This window comes from Megalobrama amblycephala, linkage group LG6, assembly GCF_018812025.1.
Source record: "Megalobrama amblycephala isolate DHTTF-2021 linkage group LG6, ASM1881202v1, whole genome shotgun sequence".
NCBI lineage: Eukaryota > Metazoa > Chordata > Actinopteri > Cypriniformes > Xenocyprididae > Megalobrama > Megalobrama amblycephala.
The window spans coordinates 37008098-37020774 of NC_063049.1; the positions used below are offsets into that span (position 1 = coordinate 37008098).

General features: G+C 39.0%; 1 protein-coding gene across 31 annotated transcripts in view; it reads right to left on the reverse strand.

Moving 5' to 3' along the window:
- ttn.2 (titin, tandem duplicate 2) overlaps window positions 1-12677 on the reverse strand; it is a 163720-nt gene that overhangs the window by 51132 nt on the left and 99911 nt on the right. For all 31 annotated transcript variants that reach the window (XM_048194420.1, XM_048194404.1, XM_048194401.1 and 28 more), the window contains 22 exons: window positions 12161-12311; window positions 11760-12041; window positions 11347-11649; window positions 10930-11235; window positions 10550-10831; window positions 10153-10452; window positions 9737-10039; window positions 9295-9603; window positions 8883-9164; window positions 8006-8305; window positions 7518-7811; window positions 4467-7421; window positions 4039-4374; window positions 3673-3957; window positions 3269-3568; window positions 2847-3149; window positions 2459-2734; window positions 2074-2370; window positions 1687-1989; window positions 1290-1589; window positions 912-1199; window positions 501-803 (listed from right to left, as the gene is read on the reverse strand). In XM_048194420.1, coding sequence (XP_048050377.1) covers window positions 501-803; window positions 912-1199; window positions 1290-1589; window positions 1687-1989; window positions 2074-2370; window positions 2459-2734; window positions 2847-3149; window positions 3269-3568; window positions 3673-3957; window positions 4039-4374; window positions 4467-7421; window positions 7518-7811; window positions 8006-8305; window positions 8883-9164; window positions 9295-9603; window positions 9737-10039; window positions 10153-10452; window positions 10550-10831; window positions 10930-11235; window positions 11347-11649; window positions 11760-12041; window positions 12161-12311 — 9058 coding nt within the window. The remainder of the gene's footprint in view (window positions 1-500; window positions 804-911; window positions 1200-1289; window positions 1590-1686; window positions 1990-2073; window positions 2371-2458; window positions 2735-2846; window positions 3150-3268; window positions 3569-3672; window positions 3958-4038; window positions 4375-4466; window positions 7422-7517; window positions 7812-8005; window positions 8306-8882; window positions 9165-9294; window positions 9604-9736; window positions 10040-10152; window positions 10453-10549; window positions 10832-10929; window positions 11236-11346; window positions 11650-11759; window positions 12042-12160; window positions 12312-12677) is intronic.

Below are 12677 nucleotides of genomic sequence, written 5' to 3' on the forward strand. Positions count from 1 at the left end.
TATCATTCAAGAGGAAACAGTGGTTTTCACAGGTAAAGTAACTTACTTATTTGAATACATTGCTCATGTTTATAATATTACACAATGTACATAACAGCCACTCTATGCAATCAAAGCTTATAACAAAATCTACCTATGCAAAACATTCAACATTAGATTAACACATATAGTTTACTTCATTTTCGGCATCATTCATCCACATAATTACAACACTGTAGAAAATAATGTAACGTTTGATTTTAACTAAGACCAGAGTAATAAGGTAAACTTGTGGTTTTTCACTTTCCTAGAATGTATAATTTTTGCAGTAAACTATTGGGCATCATACAGCCTTCTAAATACAGAAAAAAACGAGTATGGTCTAAATAATTTTTAACTATATATAATATTATTTATATTATTAATATAAAAATATTCAATGCTGTAATGCAAATACTGTAATGGTAACCCATAGTCAATCTCTATAATATATAAATGTACAAGAAAGAACAAAATGTTACCAAATGGATTCTTGGCGATCACTGAATTAGTCACAATTGGGTCTCCAACACCATACTTGTTCTCAGCACTGATGCGGAACTCATATTCATGGCCTTCAATGAGTTTCTCCACAGAACAGTCCGTTATCTGACCATTAATGTTAGCAGTAACTTGGGCCCAGTTAGCTCTGCTTGTTTCACGTTTGTCAACAATGTAATTTGTGATTTCAGAACCACCATCAGCAAGAGGTGGCTCCCATCTCAGTTTCACTCGGTCAGCAAATACATGGCTTATCTTCACTGATGCTGGGGGTCCAGGTTTATCTGCAGAAACACAATTATGCATTTTTCACATAACAATACTCTATTCTTAAATGTCTTAAGTACAATAAACACACAGTGTTTTTTGGCATACATTTAATGTTAACTTACCTAGAACCTTCAATTTAATGTTGCCAGACTTTGTGCCACTTGGGTTCTCAGCAGAAATGGTGTACTCGCCAGACTCTTTTCTTGTCACAGAGAACAGTTCCAAGGCGAAGTGATGCACCTTTTGAGTCATTTTCATACCTTCAGCCAATTTCAATGGAACGCCGTCTCTCTTCCAAGTGACCTTTGGCATTGGTTTGCCATAAACTTCAGCCTCCAAGCTGACATTTGCTCCAGCTTTGACGACAATTAAGTTCTTCATTTCAAGACTAATCTCAACTCTAGGTGGAACTGTGATAATACAAAGAGAGACATCAAATAAACTATATAAAGTTCATCAGTTAGGAAATTATTACATTATTGGTGGAACGTAAGACTTACCATGCTCTGCAATAACTGGGATAGCATCAGATTCCTCTGAGGGCAGACTGACGTTAATTGCTGTCTTTGCAATTATTCTGAACTTGTATTGGGCTCCCTCCTCAAGTCCAGGAACAATGTATTCTTCCTTTGGTACATTTTGGCTGCTTGTGTTGACACGCACCCATTTGTCACCTGGAAGCTTTAGAGATTCAACATAATAACCAATGAGTTTGCTTCCACCATCATGTTTTGGACGGCTCCAGACAAGAGAGACAGAATTTTTGGTCACATCAAGAACTTGGGGTTTGCCAGGTGGATCTGAAAAAGAATAGACATAAAACTTCTATTTTAAAGTGCTTCTTTTTTAACTTTTATTAGTAGTGACACAGCAGCATGTTTTCCCCCCTACACATACCAACTGGAGATCTCGCAGTGATAAAATCGGTCTGTTTGCTTGGTTTGCCTTGTCCTGCTTTGTTAACAGCAGACACTCTGAAGGTGTACTCCAGACCATCAATGAGGCCAGAGCACGTATATTCAGTTGAGCGAATAAGGACCTCATTTGCCTTGACCCACAGGAGGCTATTTCTTTCTTTGCGCTCAATGCAATATCCTGTGATGGGACTGCCACCATCATTCACCGGTCTCTCCCAGGACAACACAACAAAGTCCCTGCTGATTTTGTTGACACAACAGTTCCTTGGCTCACTGGGTGGATCTGAAATCAGAAAATTTGTACTGGTGTAATTAAACCCTAATCCCTTTGTGTCTGTGTTCAAATGTGTCAATTTATGAGACTTACCAAATGGATGTCTAGCAATGATTTTATCAGCATAAATGGGTTCTGAAATTCCAAAGCGGTTTTCAGCACGGACACGGAAGCCATACTCTTTGCCACATGTGAGCTTTCCCACTCTGCAGCTGGTCTTGGTGCAAGATGCAACTGTGACCCAGTCACCTCTTGTCACATCACATTTCTCAACAATGTAGTTTGTGATGTTACTGCCACCATCTTCAGAAGGTGAATCCCATGCAAGAGTGCAGGCATCTACGTCCACCTCAAGAATTTGTAAAGGACCTTGTGGAGGACCAGGGATGTCTAAAAAAAAGAAAAAGAAAAAATTAGAATACATATTAGAAAATATATTAGAGTGAGAGAATATATATATATATATTAATAAACTTACCCATAATGATTATTCGGAGGATCTGGTTGACCTTAGCAGTGCTGTTTTCAGCAGAAAGACTGTAATAACCACTATCCTTCCTTGTAACTTCTTTGATCAAAAGTACACTTGTGCTTGGTGTTTTTTGTATGAAGAGACGATCAGATGTAACTAAATCATCATTTCCTCTTTTCCATTTTGTGACTGGTGCAGGCTTCCCGGACACAAGAGCCTCAACTATAAGTTTAGTTCCTGCTCTTGCTGTAATCACATCAGACATGATGATCTTTGGTCCCACTATAAAAAAAAGGTATTAAGGTATACACAGTATTTAGAGTGTGATTCATGAAAAACACAGCATGAATAAAATAAATAATAATGGGAGAGCACAAAATCATTGTCTACATACTCAGCTGTTCCTTGACCTCAAATATGCCCTCAGCTTCTCTTGCCAAACTGCATCCTATTGCATTTCTCGCAGCAACCCTGAATCTGTACTTAGTGTTTTCTTTCAGTCCAGCTACAACAATGGTCAAGTCTTTCACAACCGAGTATGATGTCCATTTGTCCTCAGGTTGACCATCCTGCTGGTATTCAACAATGTATCCATTAATCTTAGATCCACCATCTCTAAGTGGCTTCAGCCACCCAAGAGTTGCACTGTTTTTAGAAATTTCTAATACATCCATCTTCTTTGGAGGATCAGGCTCACCTTTACAAAGTAAAAAGATACATATTATTTTAAAAATGCATTATATTATATATTACAATACAATAAAACATAAGATAATAAATTATCCTGGCAGACTTTATCCAGCAAGGTGGACTTACTCTTGGGATCTGCAGCAAGGTAGGACTTTGGAGAGTCTTGAGGCAAACCGATGCCATACTTGTTAACTGCCATCACCCGGAAGTAGTATTCTATTCCTGGTGTCAGATTTGTGATTTTGAAGCTTGTCTTCTTCAAGTCATTTGTGCAATTTGTCCATGTTTTCCGGTCAACCTCACGCTTTTCAACAACATAGTTTAGGATTGGACTGCCACCATCATTTTCTGGAGGTAACCATGCAAGCTGGCAGGTTGTCTTTGTGATATCAGATGCCTCCAGTCCACCAACAGGACCAGGAGTATCTGTTGATAAATTTCAGGAACAGTTTTACTGACAGTTCTTGATAGTGAGTAAATGCAAAGCTTATCTTAATTTTAATATGCATTTTATGCAAATGTAAGTTTACCTAAGACTTTTACACGAACAAATACAGCCTTTTCTCCAGAGGCATTTGAAAGAGTCAAAGAATATCTGCCAGAGTCTTCACGTGAACACTCAGGAATCACAAGGAAGGTCATCGTATCGATCTGATCCACATGGCCCCTTCTAATGACATTGTCAACACCAATGCGCTTCCAAGTCACTTTAGGTGCTGGTCTTCCTCTAATTGTCGCAAAAAGTCTGATAGGACATCCTGCTCTAACGCTAAGGCCTTTTCTTAGACTGGCATCAAGATCAATCTCTGGGGGTTCTGTTGTGAAGAAAAAAAAAGCATAAGTGTACTGAATTTCAAGGGCAATCATACAAGTGACAGTTTAAAACAAACACTTACCATTGATCTCCTTTGGTGATACAGCTTCCTTGAGTTTTGCAGGACGGCCCATGCCAACTTGGTTTTGAGCAGACACCCGGAATTCATATTCCTGTCTCTCATCCAAGTTAAGAATTGTAAATTCAGTTAGGACAAGCTGTCCAGAAGTATTACATTTCTTCCAGCCTTCCTCTGGATCTCTCACTTGTTCACCTTCCATTTCCACCTTATCCCTCATTTCAACCAGATATCCAATAATTGGAGCACCACCATCATACACAGGCTTCGTCCAGCTAAGTGTAATCGATGTCTTTGTGCTATCAACTACTTTAAGGCTGCCAGGAGGACCAGGGGGCTCTAAAATGTAAATGTAGTTTAAAACAATTAAATATATCATTAAGGGCATTTTACAAAATTGGATGAATAGATGCAATAAAGACTATACATACCAATTGGATCTTTTGCAGTGACTGGTCTGGATGCTTTGCTTGGTTCTCCCAATCCTACTTCATTTTCAGCTTTGACACGGAATTGATAATCATGGTTAGGGATCAGATTGGTAACCTTCATACGTCTCTCAGAGATAGGGCTCTTTGTGACAGGGACCCATCGAACAGCCCGCTTTTCTTTTCTCTCCAGAATGTAGCCAGTTATAGACTTTCCACCATCATTCTCAGGAGGAGCCCATACCACAGTCATCTCATCTTTACCAATTTTGGTTACCTCAGGTGCATCAGGTGGACCAGGCCTGTTGTATTGTGTCTTAGCAATAATAGGCCTGCTCTCCATTGGTGGCCCAGTTCCCATTTTGTTTTCTGCTCTGACCCTGAATATGTACTCATTTCCTTCAACGAGGCGTGTTACATTACAGTAGTTGGTGACAACAGAGGCAGAGTAAGTGGACCAAACCATTCTTCTGGTCTCGCATTTTTCTAGAATATAGCTGTCCACCTCACAACCTCCATCATCCTCTGGAGGATCCCATACAACTCTACACTTATCTGTGGAAATTCCAGAAATCTTCAAATCTCTGACAGGTCCTGGTATATCCAAAACTGAAATATTGGCATATGCTGTGAATGATCCTGCTGAGTTTGTAGCAGTGACCACATATTTTCCAGTATCACTACGCTTGGTTTTAGTAAGGAGGAACTTAGAGTAATCATATCCAGTGTCAATGCTGATCCTTGGGTTATCACCTGTAGCCTTGTCTTTCACCCATGTAACCTCAGGCTGTGGTTTTCCTCTAAGACCAGCCTCAAGTCTAACTGATTCACCAGCTTTGACCACAATGGTACCAACAAATTTCAGGTCAAGAACTGGTTTCTGAACTTCTTCTTTGACAAGAATATCAGATGTCTTAACCCAGGCACTTTCTCCTCCATCATTTGTTGACTGGACTCTAAACTGATAGGTGTGGTTCTCAACACATTTGTCTACCAAGAAGAACGTCTCTTTCAGGACTCCCTCATGTACCTTCTCCCACTCTTCAGCATCCTTTGCTTTTCTCTCCAAATGGTAGCCCAGGTTAGGACTGCCACCATCATAATCTGGTTTTCTCCATTTAAGAAAAACAAAGTTCTTACCGATATCACTGACGTGGAAGTTCTCTGGCTCACCTGGCTTCTGAAGTGGGTCAATTGCAAGGATAGGAGTTTTGGTTTCTGTTGCTGGTCCAGGACCACACTTGTTCTCAGCAGACACACGGAATAAATATTCATGATTTTCCATGAGCTTTGCCTTTACCATACGATTTGTGCAGTCAGATGATATCATTGACCAGGCTCGTATACTTGGCTCCCGACATTCCACAATGTAATTTGTTATCTCAGTGCCTCCATTATCCTCAGGAGCATCCCAGGCCACCATGCAAGAGTTTTTATTTACATATGTCAACTTAAGATTACGGCAGTGCCCAGGTCTATCTAGAACATTTACAGTAATAGTAGCTGAGGCCTCTCCAGCTTCATTAGCAGCCTTAAGTATATACTTTCCATGATCTGCTCTGGTTGCTTCCTTGATACGCATTTGCACTACTGGGAAGTTGTTTATCAGAGTAGTACGCTTGTCCTTTTCCAAAATGCTTTCACCTTTGCTCCAAGTGATTTCTGGATCAGGTCTTGCTTTCACATATGCTACAACATTAATGTTATGTCCAACACGGACAGTCACACGGTCACGGCATGTGGCATCCATCTCAATTTCTGGAGGAATGACGATATCCTTAGCAATAACTGACTCTGGAATTTCCCTTGTCTCACCTTCTCCAATCATGTTAACAGCTTTAACACGGAACCTGTATTCTGTGCCCTCTGTCAGTCCTTTTACTCTATAAGCACAAAGCTTAATCAGATCATCCTTATTGACTTTCTCCCACTCAGCACCTCCTTTCTGGCATTCAACAATATATCCTATAACTGGGCTGCCTCCATCTCTTGTGGGTCTGATCCAGACTAAGTCAGCATATGTACAGCTGTAGTCCTTTATCTTAGGGTTAACTGGAGGTCCTGGAACAGTAACTTGTCTGCAAGGTTTGGCAGGATCTGAGATTGGTGAAGGTCCACTAAAGCCAGCAATGTTTTCAGCAAATACTCTGAATTCATATTCAATACTTTCAAAAAGCCCAAGCACTCTGTATCTAAGGTCCTTGCAGGGTGTTTTATTCACTCTAATCCATTTGCCTCCTTTATGTCTTCGCTCAATAATGTAACCACTGATTGGACTACCACCATCAAACAGTGGCATTGTCCATCCAAGTGTGAGTGCATCTTCAGCAATATCAGATGCAACTGGTTTTCCAGGATGGCCAGGGGGCTCAAACTGGTGCCGGGCTACAGTTGGTGCACTTTCAAGAGCTGCACCAATTCCCATTTTATTTTCAGCACGAATTCTCACAACATACTCAACTCCTTGCTGGAGACGAGAAATCTTGAGCCTTGTGGCAGTGCTGCCAGAACTTACTCCTCCCCAAGTTTCCTTATTTGATTCCCTCTTCTCAACAATATAGTTCATGACAGGGCTTCCACCATCCTCTTTGGGAGGACGCCAGTCAATGACCATATATTCAGGAGTCACTTCATGGATATTAACAGGACCTATTGGGGCAGATGGTACATCAAGCACCGTGACATTCAGAGAAACAGTCTTACTTCCTGCTGAGTTTGAGACTGTGAGAATATAGATTCCGGTGTGATTTCTTGTGCAATCAGCAATGCTCAGAACAGTGGAGAAGTTGTCGGTGTCGATTTTGATATTGCCTTCACTCTTGATTTCCTCTCCATCAATGACCCATTTGGCAGTGGGAACCGGAAGTCCTCTCATAATGGCAGGCAATCTAATAGTGCTTCCAGCTTTCACAATGATTCCCTCAATCAACTTCACATCAACCTCAACAATAGGTGGTACTACAAATATAGTAGAAGAATAAAAAGTTTAATAATACACATTGAAAACATATTTTCTTTAAATAATCATATGGGACATTAAAATTTGAATCTTACCTAGTTTTTCCTGGCAAAGTACTGGCACAGTGGTGTCTGGTCTACTTAGGCCAATTGCATTCTCTGTCTTAACACGGAACCTGTAGGTCTTTCCTTCTTCCAGTCCAGTCACATGGCACTCAGGAATGCTGACAGTCTTAAAAACGATCCAATCCCTTTCACCTTCTTCTTGGTACTCAACCAAGAACCCTGTGATGTCACTTCCTCCGGTACGATCAGGCCAATTCCACTGGAGCCACACCTCGGTTTTATCAGCATCTACATGATGCAGGTCTTTTGGTGGACCAGGTGGAACTGAAATATGCAGTATGAAAACAAATGTTAGTATACACATATATATATATATATATATATATATATATATATATATATATATATATATATAAAACATTTCATATATCTTATATATATATACAACAAAAGATACTGTGTTGAACAGGATCGTTAAATAAGCCTCAAAGTGGAGTAATTTCACAGACCATACTTACACAGTGGATTCATTGCTTTGATAGCTTTTGGTGTCTCAACATATTCGCTTCTTCCAAACTGATTTTCAGCCGCCACACGGAACATGTACGATGTTCCCTCAATCAAATGCTTAGCCATCATGCTACGTTTTTTGGATGATGAACAGACTGGCACCCACTGTGCAGATGCTGCATCCTTTTTCTCAACAACAAAGTTAGTGATGCGTGTACCACCATTATCTTCTGGGTCTTTCCAAGAGAGCTGTGCAGAATCACATCTGACATCAGATACCCTGAGATGCTGAACTGGCCCGGGCTTGTCTACAAAAACAAACAAATAAAACAAAAACTTAACACTTTACCTGAGAAGAATGGTATTTTCTAGGGGTTTGACGAGATCTCCTGCCACAAAATCTTGCAGTATTAAAAAGGTGACAATTGTTTGTCGTCGAGGTGAAAAGCTGTCTCGCGATATCAGCATGACAGAGTCGAGTTTGTGGCAAAACCTTTTACGGTGCTTATATTGTTCTGTCATTCACTGCATATGATAATTCATACTCGGAAAGTAGAACTGAAGTGACATTCATTACAAGATGATTAGTAGTCAAAACATTTAAAAATGCACCTGCATTGTTTTGAATATTGTGACAGTCAAATAAAACACTATTTTTACAGACATAAATTTTACAGACACATCATTGAAGATTTCTTAAAAATAGTGTTAAAATATCCTCTCGTCTCTCTTCCAGTATCATGTATAGTCTTGTCTCATGAGTTTAAAGTATTGTCACACCCCTAGTATTTCATTTTCATTAATTTTTATGTTCTATTTGTTCTAAATCATTTATAATTGTACAATTTCAGATTTTTCACAGTGTTTATAATATAAAAAAATTACCAAGAACAAGCACGGTGCATGTGGCTGTCTTTGATCCAGCTGGATTTTCAATAGTCAGTGTGTAATCTCCACAATCTTCGCGGGTGCAATAACGCATCTCTAGTTTGGTTGCTGTTCCAGATGTTTCAATCTCTGCTCTTGTAGGAACATCTGCTTCATTTTTCTTCCATGTGACTTTGGGGAAAGGCATTCCCTTGATTCCAGCAATAATAGTAATATGGGTTCCAGCCATTGCTTTGACTTCACGAGGCATGCCCAAATCCAGTTGAAGTTCTGGGGGCTCTATAGACAATAATAACAATATTATTAATAATAACAATAGCATTTTATATTTTTACAAATATTTGCTTAAATGCAATAACATGCATAATTAATAACTAACATCATACATATCCAAACACGCATAAATTACCAAATCTGTCTTGTGCTCGAACAGGCTCTGGGACATATGCAGGCTCTGATTCACCAGCAGCATTCACCGCCTTCACTCTAAATCTGTAAAGTGCACCATCCTCAAGGTTGATAACCTTGAATGTAGTGCCCTGGCAAGAGTCAGGTGTCTGATTAACTTGAAGCCATTCCTCATCACCAGCTTTCTGATACTCAAGGAGATAGCCAAAGATTTTGCCTCTGCCACAGTCTTTTGGTGGCTGCCAAGAAAGAGTGACAGACTCTTTTGTCTTGTCAATTGCTACTGGAAGTACAGGTGGGCTTGGAATCACTGTGACAAGAAAAAAAAAAAAAAAAAAAAAAAATGGTGGAATGAATGGGTGTCAATATTTTAACTTTGTTAATTTTTCCAATTAATGAATTGTAATTTTTTTTTTTCATTTTAGACATCATTGGATACATACCAATAGGATCTTTGGCATAGATGGGCTTTGAAGGTGGACTGGGGTCACCAACACCAATCACATTCTCTGCCATGACACGGAATTCATATTCACATCCCTTGAGAAGATCAGGAACCCAATACTCTGTGTTGGGGTAAATGCGGTCTTTTCCAGCTCTAGACCACATGTTGGCCTTGGTCTCCTTCTTTTCAACAATGTAGTTTGTTATTGGTTTGCCACCATCAGCTGGCTGGAGCCATGAAATCAGAGCTGTATCTTTATAGATTTCTTTTATCACAGGTGCCTGTGGTGCATCTGGAACCTCTGCAAGTGTTAGAAATTTGAGAGCATAAGTAAAACTGTACAACATTAATTAAAAGATCCTTGTTAAAATCATTTATTGACTATTATTTTATACTGAAGAATCTGTTACTTACTGAAAACGTCCTTTGCTTTTGTTTCAGCAGATAGCAATGGATCACTAATACCATGAATATTTTGAGCACAAATTCTAATGATGTACTCTCTTCCCTCAATCAGTTTTGGAACTCTGCATGATGTCCTTGTGCAAGATTCTGTAACAGGCATCCATAGATCCCTGTTGGTGTCTCTCTTTTCAACAGTGTAGTTAGAAATAGCAGCTCCACCATCATCCAATGGGGGCTTCCAAGAAATGACCATATAATTCCTGTAAATCTCATCAAAGACAACAGGACCCTCTGGAGGTTGTGGACGGTCTGAAAAAGTAATAATACATGATTCATCATTAAGTTTGCAAAACTAATGATAAGATAATAAAATAATATGCTTGACATAAAGTAGACATTAGCTTACCAACAACAATAACAGTACAAATGCCCTTGCGTGAGCCAATGGAGTTCTCCAGAACCACAGTGTATTTTCCACTGTGATCACGTTTTACTTTTGCAATAGTCAAACATAATGTATTCTTTGTGCTGGTAAGAGCAATTTCTTCATTTGCCTGAAGCTCCTCATCATTTTTGAACCATTTAATTGTTGGTGCTGGTTTGCCTGTGTATCGGCTTTGAAGAGTGCAAGTTTCCCCAACACGAACAATAAGCTTTTCACGGAACTCAAGATCAAGGTTTGGTGGTTCTAGTAAAGAAGATATTATACAATAAATCAAACAGTCAATCTAAAAAAAAAGAAAAAAGAAAAGAAAGAAATCACAGTGCATCACTTCAGTTACTTACCAAACTCTTTTTTGCATGTAACTGGTTTGGTGCTGAATGACGGTTTGCCTTGACCGATTTGATTGACAGCACTAACTCGGAATTCATAAGAAGAACCTTCTTTAAGACCCACATGTGTGAATTTACGTTCCATGAGTTTATCCTCTGAGGCAATAATCTTGAAATTGTCCTGTCCGATGAGACGAACTTCAAGAACATAGCTTGTAATGTCTGAACCTCCATCATACTTTGGAGGTCTCCATGCGACACTGATTGAATCATTTGTGATGGCTGTCACCTCAAGATCCTCTGGGCGCTCAGGTACAGCTGAAGAAGTTTAAATGTGTGAGACATCATTCAAGTAAATTAAAAGTAATTACATGTAAAAATTAAAAAAAGAAAAATACTAATACAAACAAACAAATAAACAAGACTTACAGAGTGGATCCTTGATGACGACTGGAGCTGAAATCTCAGTGAAGGGACCCATTCCAATAATATTTTCAGCTGCAATTCTAAAGTAGTAACCCTTGCCATCAATAAGACCCTGGACAACAGCATTATGCCTTGTGACAGTATATGTCACTGAAGTCCAGCCTCTGCGGTCAGCTTCTCTCTTCTCAATTATATAGTTGGTGATAGCTGAGCCACCATCATCTTCTGGGGAGTACCAAGTCAACTTACAAGAGTCATTGGTGAGATTCTTACCAGAGAAAGGCTGACCCACAGGGCCAGGGACATCTATGAAGAGAAAAAACAAGCAGTCTTTATTAGTTTATTGAAATCATTTCAGAATTCAGTTTGTTTGTTTTTTTAACTAAAAAAAAAAAAAAAAAAAAACACACACTCACCCAGTACTTCAACAATAATTGCTTTCTTCCTCTCTCCACCTGCATTCTTAGCAGTCAGTGTATAAATGCCTTGGTGTTGTCTCCTGCAACTTTTGATAACCAAAGATGAACTTATAGAAGTAGTCTCAACAGCAGCCTCCTTTGGCAAATCACCATCGTCTCTATTCCAAATAATCTCTGGAGCAGGCTTTCCTGACACATAGGCCAGGATGCGGATTACCCCACCAGCATGAACAACAATCTTTTCCTTGACAGTTGCATCCAGGTCTACTTCAGGGGGAACTAAAATATATGGCGAATTAAATATAAATTAAATACTGTAAATAAATAATTGTGTTTAAAAAAAAAAAATAAAAAAAAAAAGACAGAAGAGAAATCTAAAAATCTGAACTAATGCTTACTTGTTCTGTCCTTGACTTCAATCACATCAGAAACCTCACCAGGTTCTCCCACACCTGCAGAATTTACGGCTCTCACTCTAAATCTGTAGAGTCCAAGCTCTTTAAGTCCAGGAACAACAAACTTGGTCCCTCTGATTTCCTTGTCTTTAACCTAGGATAAAAAAGTAAATATATATATATATTTGATACTTTTGATATATTTTTACTAGTGGGTGCAAGACACAATAGTTAATTTATGTAAGTGAGGATAGCAAAATAAAGTAAACTGTGACATATTATACCCAAAAATTCTTCATACAGTGGACTACTAGTAAAATTGATATAAATTTAGAACCAAAAATTATTCAGACACTTTGACCCGACCATGTTTTGCTAAAGTTTATCTGACATAATTAAGATTTTTTTTCTGACACAGTTTAACTCTGAGATCTTGTCACATTTTATTACCATTTTTTTAAACTATAGTGAATAAACTGTATGTGTGTGTGTGTGTGTGTGTGTGTCTATACATATAACA